The sequence below is a fragment of the Scyliorhinus canicula genome, chromosome 16 (genome assembly GCF_902713615.1).
Source record: "Scyliorhinus canicula chromosome 16, sScyCan1.1, whole genome shotgun sequence".
Classification (NCBI taxonomy): Eukaryota; Metazoa; Chordata; class Chondrichthyes; order Carcharhiniformes; family Scyliorhinidae; genus Scyliorhinus; species Scyliorhinus canicula.
In genome coordinates this window covers 94,079,770-94,098,055 of record NC_052161.1, presented here as the reverse complement: position 1 = coordinate 94,098,055, position 18,286 = coordinate 94,079,770, and the positions used below count along the sequence as shown (strand labels likewise).

Sequence of the window (18,286 nt, the reverse complement as noted above, 5' to 3'; positions counted from 1 at the left end):
GTTGGCTTTTAACTGCCCTCTGAAATGGCCCAGGTAATCAGTCTGTTCAGGGGCAATTAAGGATGGATGCCAAATGCTGTCCCAGCCAGCGAGGACAATTCCCATGAAAGAAAAAGAGTAATTGATGAGCTTGCCTCCATATGGTGTAGCCACCTAAGATGGACACTGGGCTACAAAATGGAGAACTGCTAAGGCTGCAGGGAGAAAACAGTCTTAGCAAGGACAAGCAGTTTGCAGAAGACTAATTAGCATTCTGCACGTACAGAAACCAGTTTGTGGCCAGGTGCAGAGTGTCAGCCAAAGGTGTAAATGGCAACAACGATCTACATAGTAATGAGGTGATCCAGATCCAGGCCCGCACAATAGAAACATTTAGGTATGAATGGATACTTTTGAGTAGACGCCCAGACGGAACGGCACCATAGTATCCATCACAAAGAACCATAGAGACCGCCCCACCCATCGAGAAGCGACCCTCAGATTGGGGGGTTTGGAAAATATCGATTGGGAGAAGGCCCAATCGATACACGGCAGGTAGAGAACCGCCCCGAAGAGGCACGGACTTTGGGGGACCTATAAAAGTAGACCCCGCACATGGTTCGGTCTGTTTTTTGGCTCCGGCTCTCTGCTGTTTTCATCGCTTTGCTGATACATCGCATCCTGACTCCAGTTCCATCACCAGCCGTTGAGCCACCAGCCATCGAACTGTAAGTGTCACCACAACGATCGCTACGTGATCCAGACTTTGCTAGACCCTGACGATTTTAAGACCCTGAGAGTTGCAGACCAAGAACGGGACGAAGGCCTCGCTCCCTGACCTTGCCTGTTCCTGTCTAGATAAGTATTTTAGTCGTTTAGTTTAGAAGTAACTTAGTCTCTTTAGCGTATGCATGTGTATTTATTATATTTGTTATAATAAATATCAATCGTTTGAACTTACTAATTGGTGTACAGATTTATTACTTTGAACCTGACCTTGATGTACTTGTGAGGTATATAAATACGGCACCTGGCGACTCCTGAGCAGAATTACATACACAGAGTCGTATAGTGTTAAGCACACGGCCTTTAACCGGAGGCGTGTTAATACACTCCAATAAAACGCGTAACACTCAAGTAAAAACGGCAACAATGGCCAGGAAGCCCCAGCTAATCCTGCCACTGGTATAATATCAATTGAGGTAGACAACAGGGGCGGGATTCTCCGATAATCGGCATGATGGCCGGAACCCGGCACCAAAAACGGCGCGGATCACTCCGGCGTCGGGGCCCCCCCCCCCCCTGAAACGACGCAAGTTCTCCGGCCCAGAGTGGGCTAGCATCAGCGTGACACCATTCACTACGGCATTACCGACGTCACATCCACCCGCCCCCCACAGGAGAAGCGTGCACACAACAACCGGGAGCGTGAGAGGACCGGAGGGGGTCCAGCTGATGTGCGACCACTCACCGTTCATGAGGGGAAGGCCCTGGAACTCGCAGCACAAAAGACCCCCCCCCCTCAAAATGGTCGCCCGCCACACAGTGCTGAGGTTCCAGGAGCGGGTCATTGAGGCACTCCTGGACACAGTGGAGCAGAGGAGGGAGGCCCTGTACCCCAGACACAGCCGCAGGGTCGCTCCGCGCCTCAGCCAGCACCTGTGGAGGGAGGTGGCAGAGGCCGTCAGCGGCGTGGCTGTAACACCAAGGACAGGCGCCCAGTGCCACATGAAGGTCAATGACCTAGTCAGGGAAGCCAGGGTGAGTACCCCCCACCCACCTCCGAAGTGTTGCACAGCCCTAGGTGCAACTGACATGACTGCACCCACCCATGCGGCCTGCAGTGGCAGGATGGGTTGTGCACGTCTGCCAAAATACACACAACTGCAAGCCTGCATGTATATCTCTGCCTAACACTGTTGCCCTTTATCTCTGCCACCCACCCGCCCCCCACAACAACCGGAGAAGCGCGCATACAACAACTGGGAGCGTGAGAGGACGGGAGGGGGTCCAGCTGATGTGCGACCACTCACCGTTCATGAACAGAGGACCCTGGTACTTGCAGGCAGACCCAAGGACCGGGAGGTTGCAGATGCAGCGGTCGGGGCGCACCACCAAGTGAGACCCCCCACGGCTTGCCACTCTTTTCCCCTTCCCCCGTTTCCCCCATATCCCCTTCCCTCATATCCCCCTTCCCCTATATCCCCCTTCCCCCATATCCCCCTTCCCCCATATCCCCTTCCCCATATCACCCTTCCCTCACAACCCCGTTTCCCCCATATCCCCCTTCCCTCATATCCCCCTTCCCCCATGTCCCCCTCCCCCCATATCCCCCTTCCCCCATATTCCCCATAACCCTCTTTCCCCCTTCCCCATATCCCCTTCCCTCACAACCCCATTTCCCCCATATCCACCTTTCCCCATATCCATCTTCCCCCATATTCCCTTCCCCATATCCCCCTTCCCTCATAACCCCCTGTCCACATATCCCCCTTTCCCCATATTCCCCATATCCCCCTTCCCCATATCCCCTTCCCCATATCCCCCTTCCCTCATAACCCCCTTCCCTCATAACCCCCTTCCCTCATAACCCCCTTCCCTCATATTCCCCCTTCCCTCATATCCCCCTTCCCCATATCCCTCTTCCCCCCCATATCCCACACCCCCATATCCCCCTTATCCCCTGTCCCCCATATCCCCCTTGCCACCGATCCCCGCGGATGCCGACCGCCCCAGGATGATCCAGGGCGGCCACAAGACAGGGACAGACCCGGGGCGCCGGGGAGACGACGCCCGCATCTCGTGCGAGTGCGGCGACGCCGGCGGGCCACACCCAGCGACACGGGGGGCAGCCACAGGCCCCCGTCGCAGCCGAGCCAGGACGCCCCTACCCAGGACACTGACACACAGGGGACGGGTGGACAAAAGCCACCACTCCAGGGGACCATGGACCTTGGGTCGGATGAGGAGCACAACACTACACCATTGCTATCTCCTACACCCTCCACCATCGCAGAGACACTCACCTCGGTTGGGCACTTCAGCGATGAGGCTTCTGGTCCACTGACTGGTGCGCACAACACAGCCGTCCCGATACTGCAGGTGGAGGCAGGAGCAGCCGAGGGGCTGGGAGGTTGGAGGGCATCCTGGCACGAGCAACCATTGCCGCCCGGACGAGTCCCAGGTTCCTTGAGTTACCACACCACCCATAGACCCGATGCAGTCACGGACCAAGGAACGACCAAAGGGGGTGACGGCCGGCTTACGGCAGCTGCAGACGAAGGTGGAGGAGTCCCCCCGCGTCCAGGAGCAGGTAGTGGTGCCGGTCATACGTGCCACCCAGGCCGAAACCACACGGGTGGCATCCGAGGTGGAGGCAATGGGGGTGACAGTGTCAGACATGGGAAGCAGTATGCAAGGCCTGGTGATTTCCATGCAGGTGGCGTCTGTGGCCCAGGACATGGCTGCCCTCTCACAGGCAGCCATGGGCCAGAGCCAGCAGAGATCGTAGAGGTGCTATAGGCAGTGGCCCAGTCTCAACAGGCAATCGCTGAGGGCATCGGCGCCATTGCCCAGGCGCTGGCTGGTGTCGCCCAGACACAGACAGGGATGGCCAACTCCCTGAGCTCCATGGCTGCAAACTTGCAGACTCTTGTTGATATAGGACTGGCAGCGCCAGGTGGCGGGGGGGGGGGGGGGGGGGGTGTTGGATGGTCGGTCGTTCGCATCCCCAACCCATTCAGAGGCCCGGGGACCATCGGGCATCCCGAGGGGCAGGAGGTGCTGAGGCCCATTCCGGATCCCCCTGTATGGGAGGTCCCGGAACACCGTAGCTCCCCCCCCCCCCCCCCCCCCCCCCACCCTTTCCATCCCAGGTGCATCTGGTGGGCAACAGGCATGACAGGCTGGCAGCTCGTCATCCCAGTTGCCCGAGCAGCAGCCTGGCCCATCTAGGCCGGGCTGCCCTAGGAAACAGCCGCCAAAGGGATCCCGATTCACAAGGCAGGAATCACAGGAGTCCACCTCCATTTCTGCTATACCGTCTGGGGAACCACCTAGACGTAGTCAAAGGGTCCGTAAGGCCAAACAATTAGACACTGAGTACGTTGGCACGGGTGTCGGGCACAGATGAGCTGTAGCGGTTAGGGCACGTGTATGAACTGATATTAAAATCACTTTCACACCTACAGAAGCTGCCCTTGTGCTCTGTCCGATGCTTGTGGGGGTGTGCTGTGAGGTGAGCGCTAGTGTGTGTATTGCAGGGGTGATAGAACTTCCGCCTCAGGTGAGTGTGCCCCCCCAGTCTGGTCGGCTGGTGCTGTGGTGTGCAGTCTGTGCCCATGCTCGACGATTCCCACACCCCTCTAGTCAGTGAACCGGGCAGCTATCAGCCTCCCATCAATGTCCAGCCCGTCTGTTCTGACCATTGCCCCCATCCTCCTCATCTGGGGAGGTTTGCGCCTCGTCTTGCTGCTCCTCCCCATCCCCCTCCTCTGCCTGCAGCACATCGCCCCTATGCTGGGCTATGTTGTGCAGGGCGCAGCAGACCGCAACGATGCGGCCGACCCTAACTGGCGGGTACTGGAGGGCCCCTCCAGACCGGTCCAGGCACCTGAAACGCATCTTCAGCAACCCAGAGCACCTCTCTATCACACCCCTGGTGGGCATCATTGTAGCGGTTCTCCGCGTCAGTCTGTGGCCTCCGTATAGGCGCATCAGCCACGACCGCAACGGGTAACCCCTGTCGCCCAGCAACCAGCCCCTCAGCCGGGGGGGGGCGTCCCTCAAACATGCCGGGGATGAAAGATTGCGCCAATACGAATGAGTCATGTACACTGCCGGATACCGGGCGCAGACGTGCAGGATCATCATGGTCACAGACCACCTGAATGTTCATGGAATAGGTCCCCTTCCTATTGGTGAACACGGCCCTGTTATCTGCAGGGGCTGGTTTAGCTCACTGGGCTAAATCGCTGGCTTTTAAAGCAGGCCAGCAGCACGGTTCAATTCCAGTACCAGCCTCCCCGGGCAGGCGCCGGAATGTGGCGACTAGGGGCTTTTCACAGTAACTTCATTGAAGCCTACTCGTGACAATAAGCGATTTTCATTTTCATTTCAGGTGGCATTTCACCAGCCAGCCAGGTGCCATGGGCTGCATGGTCGTAACTGTTGGAGGCTGGCACCTGGCCAGGCGGACAATCTCCCCAACCCCCCCCTCTCCCCGGCACTCCCTCTCCCCCCTCCCCGGCACTCCCCTCCCCGGCACTCCCCCCTCTCCTCTCCACACCCCCCCCCCACTCCACACCCCCCTACTCCACACCCCCCTACTCCACACCCCCCTACTCCACACCCCCCTACTCCACACCACCCCTACTCCACACCACCCCTACTCCACACCCCCCTACTCCACACCCCCCCACTCCACACACCCCTCCACTCCACACACAAACCCCCCCCCCCACTCCACACAAACACACACACACCTAATCCACACACACACACCCCCACTCCACACACACACAAACACACACACTCCCTACGACTCCACACACACACACCCCCACTCCACACACACACACACCCCTCCCCACCAACTGCGGCTGCGCCGTCACTGCTGCTGCGGCCACCCCACGCCGAGACCTTCCTCCGCGCTGGCCGGCGTCAATCATCACAACTGGTTGGCGCCGTTAAATAGGTGGTTTAATTTACGCCGACGGCTTCGGCCTATCCGGCCGGGAGAATTTGGGCAGCCCCGGGGCCCATAGCATCGCGCCGGTCCCCGCCATTCTCCGAGGCGGGCGGCGCGATTCACGCCGGGGCGCTTTTTGGGGGGCCGGAGAATTCAGAGGACGGCGGGGGCGGGATTCACGCCGACCCCCAGCGATTCTCCAACCCCGCCGGGGGGGGGTGGGGGGGGGATCGGAGAATCTCTCCCCAGGAATGGAACCCTAATAGTTTTCTGCATCCCTGCCTGCCAGCCTGCTCTCAGGGGGTGCAGGGTTGGAGTGGGAGTAACATTCTGAATGTAACATGCATTGTCTCACAGGTCTGGGATCAGTTGGGGCAGAAGCCATTACAACAATTTGCATTGATATAGGGCCTATAATGTAGAAGATTCTCCGTCCAGCAAAGAAAATTAATGGAGGTTTAAAATGTCTTTTAATCTTGGTAAGGTAGACAGAGAGAAGCTATTTCCACTACTGGTTATTGAACTAGGATTTAAAATAAAGCATTTCCCATGAGGAACATGAGATTTTATTTACACAACACAACGCCTTGTCGCAAAGGGTGATGGGAACAGCTTTGATAGTAAATTTCAAAAGAGAAGTGGATATATAATTGAAATGGAAAATTGTGTAGGGCTATGGGGACACATCAGGGAAGTGGGACAGTCATGAAAATGTGGCACATACACAATGAGACTCTTGGCCTTCTGCACTGTATGATTGAATAATCAATCACTCAGCGATCACAAATTGAACCGTGCCATTATTCTGCAACCACAAAGCCATGATTTACCTTTTCAAATTTAGAAGTGTTTTACACAGCGTGCTTTGGTTTGTTCATTTTGATTAGGCAGTTGCGTGACCCAGTGGTTTGACCATGATGACCCATCAGGAACTGGGGATTTTGAAGTTCTCCGGAATCTCCGCAATGACTATCCTGATAAGATCTGCAATCATCCAACTGGCTGTGAAGTGGAGACAATATCAGGAATTCCAGCTTCAAGCTCTGAAGACGACATTCAACAGTAACTATTCCTATTAATTTATTTGAAACCAACAACATAGAGAGGACAGGCATTGAGGTCCCATGATCAGATTTTCAGGAGGCACCTAGGGAGGCAGTTAAAAAGTAGGATTTCAAAGGTAGTAATCGCAGCATTAATCCCCGCATTACTATTAGCAAAAGTAGAAATCGAAAGATAGGGATGATAAAGGTGTGGTTTAAGACATGTTGCAGGAGGGAGGGCTTCAGATTCTTGGGACAGTGAGAGGACATAACTATTCAAAAGGGATGTGTTGCGTGTGACTGAACCAATATCCTCAAGGGGAGGTTCAGAAGTGTAGTTGGACATGTTGAGACTAAATTGGCAGGGGGTTTAGCATCAGCACTAAGCAGCAGGAAAGAGGAATAAAGTGGAAAAGGAGTTTTGGATAATACCAGAAAATAAAGAACCATATTAAAAAGGAGCAGACTAAGAAGGAATACAAGGAATACAAAGACAAATTTATAAACATACAATGTGTGGTGAATAAGATTAGGGACCTACGAACACAAATAGCCAGATGGGAATATGATCTTGTGACAATAATGGAAATGGGGCTTATAAATGGCAAGGACTGAGTGCTTAATATTCAAGAATACAGAGTGTGCAGAGAATAGAGGGATAGAAAAATGGGAGCTAAGACATTGTAATGTCGGGAAGAGGTAATGTCCCTGTGCGGGAAAGAGCAGAATCCATTCGGTTAGAGTTGGGAAGCAAAAGTTTGGGAAGTTGATCACGCTACTGTGGGCATTCTATCGGTCTCCAAATAGTGAGAAAAGAAATGGGGGGGGAACAAATCTGCAGGGACACCCCGAAGATTGATATTGTTGGACTTAAATTACCAAATAATAACAGGGAGAATGTTCAAGTAAAGGAGAAGGAAAGTTATGAATTTCTGAAATGTATTCAGAAGAACTCCTTGGCCAGTCGGTCCAATTAGGAAGGAGGCATTTCTGGGTCTGGTTCTAAGGAATGAGGTGGGCCAATTACACCCATGTGTCAGTGGAAAGAGTGAGAGCAATACTCGCATCATAACGTTTAGATTAATAAAGAAGAAGAATTAGAAACAATTTCATGCAGAACTTCTAAATTAGAATGGGGCTAAAAGTGTAGGGTAAAATGGAGCCAAGGTTTGTCAAGCTAAATTATTACAGAAAAATGGATGATTTAGGGAAGAAATGTTTAAGTTCCAGGCTAGGTACTTGTGCTGATTGTCCCTTTAAGGGTCACATGGCCTGTGCGACCAATTGAGACTCAAGAATCCATGGTGATAGAGGCATCTAGGCAGTGACATTTTGGGAGCTAGCTGTAAGCTGCTGTACAATTCTTATTAATATATACATTTTATGTTCACTAATGAAATCTGTGAAAATGCATCTTTACATCTGGCGATGAGGCTAAATGATCCTGACACTTCCTCTGACCTACGTCTGTAAATATCCTGTTTTAATCGAGACACAGTGCCTCTCTGTGGACGAATAGACCCATTTGCCTCCACAGAGGACTGGACACAATACGTCAAGCGCCATGGATGTCGTTTCCAAGCAAACAAAATAGGGAAGGAAGTGAAATGCAAAGAAATTCTCCTATGTCTTTGTGGGACTCAGACCTATAACCTTATTCGTAGTCTTACAGCCCCAACTCCAAATCATTCATTGAGCTTGTGGATTTAGTGAAGGCTCAATTGCAACCTCAACCATCAGTCGTACTCCAGAGCAATGGTTTTCAACCTGTGTACGGCAAAGATTTGTAGCTTTCTCTGAACCCCTGCTGTGGTAATGCTAGGTTTGGAGGCTGTGGCTCTGCAGACTTTGAGCCCCGAATTTAGAAAGGGTTGTGTTCGAGACGCCTATCCCTGAATCTTCCGTGATTCAGATTGAGGGGAGTGTCCAGTCATGAGCGAATAAAATTCATAATAATGAGGGTTTCTTTCTGTGTCTGTGGACTCGGAGGTTGGTAAGAGTAAGGGGGGGATGATGTCCAGTCCAGTTAGCGGGAAGGGAATCAACCAATGACAATGCAATGATTCAAATTATGGGACCTGGTGACATCGGACAAGGTGGAGGAAGTCAATCCCCATAACTACAAACTGTTTCAATTTCTCCACTGCATTCCATGGGCAACACGGTAGCACAAGTGGATAGCACTGTGGCTTCAGAGCACCAGGGTCCCAGGTTCGATTCTCCGCTGTGTGGAGTCTGCACGTTCGCCCCGTGTCTGCGTAGGTTTCCTCCGGGTGCTCCGGTTTCCTCCCACAGTCCAAAGACGTGCAGGTTAGGTGGATTGGCCAGGCTAAATTGCCCTTAGTGACCAAGGTTGGGGGGGGGGGGGGGGGTTATTGGGTTACAGGGATAGGGTGGAAGTGAGGGCTTAAGTAGGTCGGTGCAGACTCGATGGGCTGAATGGCCTCCTGCACTGTATGTTCAATGTTCGATCACAGATTGTTGGTGTCTTTATGTTGGGTTTGGGGTCTAATGGGAAAGCCCCCAGAAAGCATTTTTAACAAGTTTAATCAGAGTTTTCCAGCCGTAGTAAGATATTTATAATGCCTGCGAGGATATGCTGTTCGTTCCCTGCCCTTATATTTGAACAATAGTGGGAATGTTGATTTCATGGTTGAAGTTCTTTGAAAGAATCTGAGCAAATCAAAAACAAGCCATCTGTTGAACCCAAACATGAATTACAAACATGATCAGTGACAGAGCACTAACTGAGCTGAATAGAAAACGTTTAAGCGCCTGTTGAACAACCAAGCTATTCAACATAAATTGCTTGCAGAGGTCAACATAAATTTTAAATGAGCAATGGAAATAGTGCTGGCCATGGAAATCACTGAAAAAGGTCCACAGGAGCCGCTGAGTGCACAAAAGACAATATTCCAAAGGACAATAGAGGGTCTGCTGCAGGGGCAGGGGTTTCTACACAGCTCGGTTAACTTGGTTAGTAGGGCATGGGACTCTTAATCCTAGGTTTGAGCACCTTGTTGTGCGACTGATTTTTTTCTTAAAAGTATTGGCCGGAATTCGCCGGCCGTTGTGATTCTCTTTTCCCTCCAGCTGCACACTCCTGCCTGCGGATTTCCCGACTGCGTGGAGTGGCTTCAATGGGAGATCCCATTGACAAGCGACGGGAAGATAGAATCTCGCCACCAGTGAACAGCGCACCAGCGAGAAACACTTGGCTGGGGGAACGGAGAACCCAGCCTAGTTTATTCAAAATTTATGTCTATTCATTCTTACCAATTAATTAAAATAATTATAATGCAAAGGTGGGAGAAATATGCACAAGGACGAAAGCTGATCTGTGAATGGGATGACTGAAATTATCCTAGTGGATGTGAATACCAGTGACTTTTTAAGCAGCAATGGAGAATTCTCACAGGTAGCCAGCCACTGTGCGCATGGATCTAAGAGCAGTGTGGCTGGGGTAGAATTCAGGAATGGGCTTATGGGGATCAGGGCATAGGAAGATCAGAAATGAGTGAAGACGGATTTGAGATAGCAGGGACATAGGCATTGGGACGTACAGAAGTCAGGAACCATTGGAGCGTGACTGTATCACAGAAAAAACATGACAATGTGGCAGATACTGGAAATGTGAAATAAACCTGATCATGTTTGACTAATCTGATAGAATTTTTTGGTGAACTAATGGAAAAGGTTGATGAAGGAAATGCATCACCATGAGTAAAGCCAGAGAACATTGGGTTGTCAAATGTGTTATATCCCTGTATCTCAGCACACTGGGCTAAATCGCTGGCTTTGAAAGCAGACCAAGGCAGGCCAGCAGCACGGTTCGATTCCCGTAACAGGCGCCGGAATGTGGCGACTAGGGGCGTTTCACAGTAAATTCATTGAAGCCTACTCGTGACAATAAGCGATTTTCATTTCATTCATTTTCATTTCATCAGAAATTGGCTTTGTCGTTTAGACAATAGTCCTTGCTCATGAGTTACCTTCAGTGAATGCTTCATTGTCTGAACAAATCTTTCAGCCCATCCATTTGTGGTAGGATGAGAAGGAGCTGATCTGATGTGTTGGATAATCTGCAAATTCTGAAAAATGAACTGTGGCTCATTGTCTCTAACGAGTTGTTCAGGGTAACCAAATCTCACCTAGTCTTCCGATTGTTCTCGCCAAGGACATAGTCTTCATAATGGCAACTTCAGGCCATTTCGAGTACACGTCTCCCATAATGAAAAAGACTCGTCCTAAAGAATGGTCCGGCATAATCTACATGAACTCTTTGCCATGGCCCTCCTGGCCTTTCCATGGGTCAAATGGCGCTAGTGGCGATCGGTTTCAAATCTCTGCACAAGCCGAACACAAGCCTGCCTTCTCCCCGATTTCACTATTGAGCCCTGTCCACCAGAAATAGCTACTGCCGATCTTCTTCATCCTTACTATCCCACAATAACCTTCATGAAGTTGGTTTAGGACACATTTCCTCACAAATGGCGGAATGCTGACCCTCGGTCAGGAAAAACGAGGGAATCCAGCTCGCAGGCCACCATTTTGAGCAGATGGCCCAATAGTGAAGTCCCAGCCAACCCCACCCCCCATGCTGCAAAGCAGGCTTCCACTCTGGATTGCCTGAGTGATCCCCTTCCCCCTTGTTCAGGAATGACCCAACCCGTTCTTCACCCCCCCCCTCCACAGGGACCCCTTAATAGGGAGGCCACCCCCATGGACCCCATGAATAGGGAGACCCCCAGGACACCCTATCTAAAGGGACCATCCCCACAGAGATCTCCTAACTAAAGGAACACCTTGACTGGGGCAGCAGCTAAACAGAGAGCGAGGCTCGGGGCCTTCACTCACTTTCTGGGAGTGAAACCTCAACTGGGGCAGCAACTAAATAGAGAGTGAGGCTCGGAGCTTACACTCATCTTCTGGGAGTGGAGACAGCCAGACTTGTGAGCGACACCTCTACTGGGGCAGCGGCTAAACAGAGAATGAGCCTCGGGGCGTACATTGACCTCTGGGAGCGGAGACATCCGGGCCTGTAAGCGACACGTCAATTGGGCAGAGGACTGAGTAAAAAAACCATCCAAGAGTGACATCACAGGAAAACGCTAAATTGAATGGTTGGTGAGAAGCTGTTATTAGGAATTGTATTAAATGGATTCAATATTTATAAAGAAGAAGCTCCTTGAATTTCAGTGAGCAACACTAGCAATAGGAAAGTAAACAATGAAATTAAAGTGAAATGAGATAATTGAGTAAATAAGATGAGGTTAGCGAGCAGAGCCATAAGGATAAAGAAGCAGGAGGAAGAGCAAGACTTAGCGCGGAGGCAGAAGGTTAAAGGAGTGCGAGAAAAAGTTAAATTGGAAATGGAGCTGAGAGGATAAAAGGGGAGGATAAAAGAGCACAAGAAAGAATGAGATTGGGAGTGGAGCCGGGAGGATAAAAGAGTGCGAGAAAGATCGAGACTGAGCTTGGCATGCTAGCTTGGGGTTTGGAGACCCTGAAGTAACACTTCAAAAGTGACTGAGGACAAGTGGAAGCAGCTGACTGGATTAGTACGGTCAGGTAAGTATTTACTACTTTTATCGCGTGTAGTTTGTAAGGTCTATATTTTGTGGTCTATAGTTTGTAAGGGATATGTTCTATAGTAATGAGGACCCGAGATGAAGGGCCCTTGATTTTAAGTATCTCCCAAAAGGTTTGATTTAAAAGGGAAAGTCAAAGCACGGTGGTGCAGATGTTAGCATTGCTGCCTCACGGTTCTGAGGTCACCCCCAAAATCCAAAGATGTGCAGGGTAGCTGGTTCGTCCATGCTAAATTGCCCTTTAATTGGAAGAAATAAATTGGGTACTCGAAATTTATTTTTTCAAAAAGGGGAAAAACATGGCAGGAAATCTCAAAGCTGCGGTGTGTTTGTCCTGCTTTATGTGGGAACATTTCCAATGCCCAGGGCCAGCATGTGTGCAGGAAGTGTCTCCAACTGCAGTTCCTGGAAGCCCGAGTTTCGGAGCTGGAGCAGCAGCTGTGAACTCTTTGGAGCATCCGTGAGGCGGAGAGTATCTTGAATAGCATATATAGTCACACCGCAGGCCCAGACTCCACAGCCAGGAAGGGAATGGGTGACCCCCAGGCAGAGCAAGAGGGCTTAGGCAGGCAGTGCAGGAATCTCCTGTGGCCATTTTCCTACAAAATAGATATACCGCTTTAGATACTGTTGAGGGAAATGTCCTTTTAAGTGAAAGCAGCAACTACCAAATTAGTTGTACCACAGTTGACTCTGTTGCAAAGGGAAGGATTAAGAAGTGTAGGGCTGCAGTAGTTTTGGAGGATTCAATTGTAAGGGGAATAGACAGGTGTTTATGTGGCCACAGATGAGACTCCAGGATAGTATGTTGGTGCTTGGATCAAGGATGTCTCGGAGCAGTTACAGGACATTGTGGAGAGGGAGGGTGAACAGCCAGTGATCGTGATACACATTGGTACTAACGATATAGGCAAAAAGGGTATTTGTTCAAAAAAGCAGGGAGTTAGGAAGAAAGTTGAGAAGTCGGACCTCAAAATAGTGATCTCAGGATTACTACCAATGCCACATGCTAGTCACAGTAGAAAAAGCATAATATATCATATGACTATGTGGCTGAAAGGATGGCACAAGGGGAGGGTTTCAGATGCCTGGGACTTTATGTCCAGTTCTGGGGGAGGTGGAACGGTGCAAACTGGATGGATTACACCTAGATAGGACTAGGACTGATGTCTTTGGGGTAGTATTTGCTAGAGTGGCTGGGGAGGGTTTAACTAAAATGGCAGAGGGATGGGAACCTATATGACATAACCTCCATGAGGACCACGGGGCAACGTTCATTGATCTCCCCGTGAAACTTGTGGAGTACGAACTCCCCAGGTAGGGGGGCGGAGGCCAACCAACCACCTGGCGATCGTTAATCGAAAGGTTAAAAGCAGGCCCAAATCTAGGCCTGGTGAGATAAGGCCTCCCAGCTAGGATTGCACTGGGCGTGAGATGCTGTGTTATGCAGACCATTGTAAATACTTATAAATTCATATTACGTTTACCGTCAGTCTTTTCTGCGTCATTATACTAGAAGGAGTCAGAGGATGGGGAACAATGACAAAACAGGAAGGAGAATAAAAAAAGTTATATGAAAGAAACCAAGGATCAGATTCAAAAAGGGACACAGATAATTTTTTAAAAATAAATTTAGAGTACCCACGCAGACACGGGGAGAAAGTGCAAACTCAACACCGACAGTGACCCGGGGCCGGAATTGAACCCGGGTCCTCAGCGCCACAGGCAGCAGTGCTCACCACTGGGCCACCGTGCTGCTCTGGGACACAGATAAAATAACAGAAACGGGACAAGGAATTTTAATAAGTCAAGCCTTCTGGCTTTGTGCCTTAATGAGCGGAGCAGTCACAATAAAGTGGATGAATTGATCACGCAAATAGATGTAAAAGGGTATAATATAGTCGAGGTTACAGAGACTTGCTGCAGGGTGACCAGGGATGGGAATTGAACATCAGGGGTATTCAGTATTTAGAAAGGACAGACAAAAAGGAAAAGGGACTGGTGTTACATTGCTGGCGAAAGAGGAAATTAACACAATAGTGAGGAAGGATATCAGCTCCAATAATGTAGAATCTGTAATAGCAGAGCTAAGAAACACCAAGGGCAAAAAACATAGTGGGAGTTGTATATAGACCCCCAAATGGTAGTGGTGATGTTGGGAATGGCATTAAACAGGGAATTAGAGAAGCATGCGATAAAGGAACAGTACATCTATCGACTGTGGGAGGAAACCAGACCCTCCAAAGGAAACCCACGCAGACATGGGGAGAACGTGCAAACTCACACAGTCACCAAAGCTGGCACTTAGAGACAACAGTGCCAACCCAAATTGCTGGAATTGAAGGCCGATAAATCCCGAGAGCCTGATAATCAATATCCCTGAGTACTTGAGGAAGTAGCCCTAGAAATAGTGGATGCATCAGTGGTCATCTTCCAAGATTTTATAGACTCTGAAACAAGATGCTACAGATTGGAGGGCAGCTAATGTAACCCCACTATTTAAAAAGGGAGATAGAGAGCAAAAAGAGAATTGTAGACCAGTCAGCCTGACATCGGTAGTGGGAAAATGCTCAAGTCCATTAGAAAAGATTTTATAGCCGAGCACTTAGAAAACAATGGCAGCATCGGACGGAGTTAGCATGGATTTACGAAAGGAAAATAATGCTTGACAAATCGACTACAATTCTTCCAGGGCATGTAACTAATAGAGTTGACCACGGATGTGGTTTATTTGGATTTTCAAAAGGTTTTGAACCATGTCTTGACACAAGAGAATAACGTGTAAAATTAAAGTGCGTGGGATTGGGGTTAGTGTATTGAGATGGATAGAAAATTGGTTGGCAGATAGGAATCAAAGAGTGGGAATAAACAAGTCGCTTTCCGAATGGCAGGCAGTGAATAATGGGGTACCTTGGGGATCGGTGCTGGTATTCCAGCTATGCACAATATATATTCATGATTTGAATGAGGGAACTACATGTAATATCTCCAAATTTGAAGATGACTAATAGTTGGGTGGGAGGGTAAGCTATGAAGAGGACACAGAGATCCTTCAGTGTGATTTGGCGAAGTTGAATAAGTGGACAGATGAATGGCAGACGCAGTATAATTTCGCTAAATTCGCTAAAAATTTCGTTTTGGTAGCTAAAACAGGAAGTAGATTATTTTCTGAAAGACCATAAATTAGGAGAGGGGAATGTGCAGTGAGACCTGGGTGTCCTCCTCCAACAGTCACTGAAAGTAAGAATGAAGGTGCAGCAGCTGATATAGTAGGCAAATGATATGTTGGCCTTCATAGCGAGAGGATTCGAGTACAGGAACAGGGATATCTTGCTGCAATTATATAGGGCCTTGGTGGGGCCACACCTCGAATATCGTATGCATTTATGGGCCAGGATTTTCATTTCCGAGTTTGCCCCAGTTCCCCTTTGTAATAATCCACAGGAGGCAGGAGTCCCGTCACCACACCAATATTCATTGCCAATAATTATATACAAGAGCAGCTACAAACAGTGCTGCTAGCATTCCAGTCAACTTAAGACTGCATCACAAAGCCTACACAGGTGCTTATATGGGCCCCCTCAATGAGCTATCACTGAGGGAGCTCATACTCCAATTGGACAACCTATAATGCTAATTGGAAGTGATTACACCCCCCCCCCCCCCCCCCCCCCAAGGTCCGAGGAATTCCTGCCAGCTGACATTCCTCTGAGCTTCTTCCTGCTCCTCATGTCCGGGTCTGTTACCTCTGTGTCGTCCGCCGGGTCGTTCTCCGACGTGGGCGGGGTGTACCTTTATAGGTGCCCGTCTTTTTCTTGACGACCTCCTTGGAAGTTGTTCTTCCTCCTCCTCGGGGAGAGGTGTCGCGGCGGCCTCGTCGAACGTGTCCATCTCCGACTCTGACGACTGGGTCTGGAGAAATTGTTCGGGGCTGGGGATCTTTTCTGTCTGGGCTATCCCAGCTTGAGGTGGTCCTGCTTCGCCTGCCTCCAGGTGTGGTTCCGCTGCCATTATTTGGTCTAGGTGTTTCTTCAGCACCTTACCTCCTATCGAAACCTCATAGGATATGGGTCCTGTTTGGGACTCTACCGTGCCTTTGACCCACGTTGGTCCATTCCCATAATTCTTGACCCAAACCGGTGCCCCCACCTGGAAATGTCTCTGCTGCTGACTATTATCATGTCCCCTGCGTTGGGCCTCCTGTTGTTTCTCCACTTTCCCCGTTAAATTTAGGAAAAGGAGACTCAGCCTCGTTCACAGCCGCCTTCCCATTAAGAGTTCAGCTGGCGGTATGCCCGTTGTGGAATGCGGTGTGGTCCTGTAATCAAACAGCCAGCGGGAGAGCTTTGTGTCCATTGACACTGCCGGCTGCTTCTTGAGTCCGCTTTTAGTGTCTGGACCACTCTCTCTGCCAGGCCGTTGTGCGTCCACTGGTAGGGTGCGCAAAAAAATTAGAGTCATTACTGTCTCCTCTACTTTCGGTATTAGCGGCGGGGTGTCCGGGAAGGGAAGTCTGCTCAAAGCATCTGCATTTGCTAATCGCGTTCCCGGTCTGTGCTCCAGAACGTATCTATACGCCGCCAGTAGCAATGCCCAGCATTGTATTCTAGCTGATGCAATCGGGGGTATTGACTTGTCTTCTTTTAATAACCCTAATAACGGCTTATGGTCTGTCACTATGGTGAATTTACGCCTCTACAGATACTGGCGAATTTTTTTTACTGCACCGCCAGTCCTTCCTTCTAGATTTGGGCGTACTTCCTCTCAGCCATCGCCACGATCCTCGAGGCATAGGCTATTGGCCATTCTTCCCCATTCCTTCCTCTATGGGCTAAGACGGCTCCTACCCCGTAGGGGGATGCATCAAAGTGACCACCAACTCCTTCCTTGGGTCATAATGCTCTAGGACATTTTCGGATGACAGCTGTTCCTTAATGTCCCTAAATGCTCGGTTTTGGCGGGCGGACCATTTCCATTCTTGCCCCTTTTTTAGTAGCTGGTGGAGGGGTTCTAGGATGGACGCCCGATTTTCAATAAATTTTCCATAATAGGTTACCAACCCTAGAAATGATCGTAACTCCTGGACCGTGGTGAGAGCTGGGGCTTCTTTTATTGCCTTTTCTCTGTCTTCTAATGGGTGTAAGCCTGACTCGTTTACTTTATAGCCCAGGTACGTCACTTGTGGGGCCAGAGAAACAAATCTTTCCCTTTTTAGCCATACGCCTGCCTTTGCGAAACGCCTGAGCACTTCCTCCAGGTTCCTCAAGTGTTCCCTGTTTGTCCTACCCGTGATTAAGACATCGTCCAAATAAATCGCAACCTGCAGTAGTCCCTGCAGAATATTTTCCATCGTACGCTGGAATATAGCGCAGGCTGATGACACTCCGAAAGGTAGCCTAGTATAACGAAAAAGGCCCTTCAGGGTGTTGATTGTAGCGAACCTCTGGGAGTCCTTGTCCAGTTTTAACTGCAGGTAGGCGTGGCTCATGTCCAGTTTCGTGAACAAAAGCCCACCTGCCAATTTGGCATATAGGTCGTCTATTTTCGGGATCGGGTATTTGTCCAGCAGTGCGTATTTGTTTACCGTCTGTTTGAAATCTCCACAGAGACGTATCGAGCCGTCTGGCTTCAAAATTGGTACCACCGGCGCTGCCCATTCCGAGAACTGTACTGGTCTGATAATGCTGTCGCGCCGTAACCTTTCTATTTCGACCTCTACTTTCTTCCTTAACGCGAAAGATACCGCCCTGGCCTTACAAACTTTCGGAAGGGCTTCTGGGTCCACATACAAAGTTGCTTTGGCGCCTACGATTTCCCCCAAACCTTCTTGGAAGACCTCCGGGTATTTTTGGAGTACTCCACTCAACTGCCCGCTTCCACTCTGGAAAATTTTCATCCAATCTAATTTTAGGTCTTTCAGCCAGTTCCGTCCAATTAAGCTCGGTCCGGAGCCCTCTACTATCGTCAACGGTAATCTGAGCAAT

At 50.0% G+C, this 18,286-nt stretch overlaps 1 protein-coding gene across 3 annotated transcripts in view; it reads left to right on the top strand.

Moving 5' to 3' along the window:
* si:dkey-205h13.2 overlaps positions 1–18,286 on the top strand; it is a 367,663-nt gene that overhangs the window by 303,965 nt on the left and 45,412 nt on the right. For all 3 annotated transcript variants that reach the window (XM_038773572.1, XM_038773573.1, XM_038773571.1), the window contains one exon: positions 6,556–6,730. In XM_038773572.1, coding sequence (XP_038629500.1) covers positions 6,556–6,730 — 175 coding nt within the window. The remainder of the gene's footprint in view (positions 1–6,555; positions 6,731–18,286) is intronic.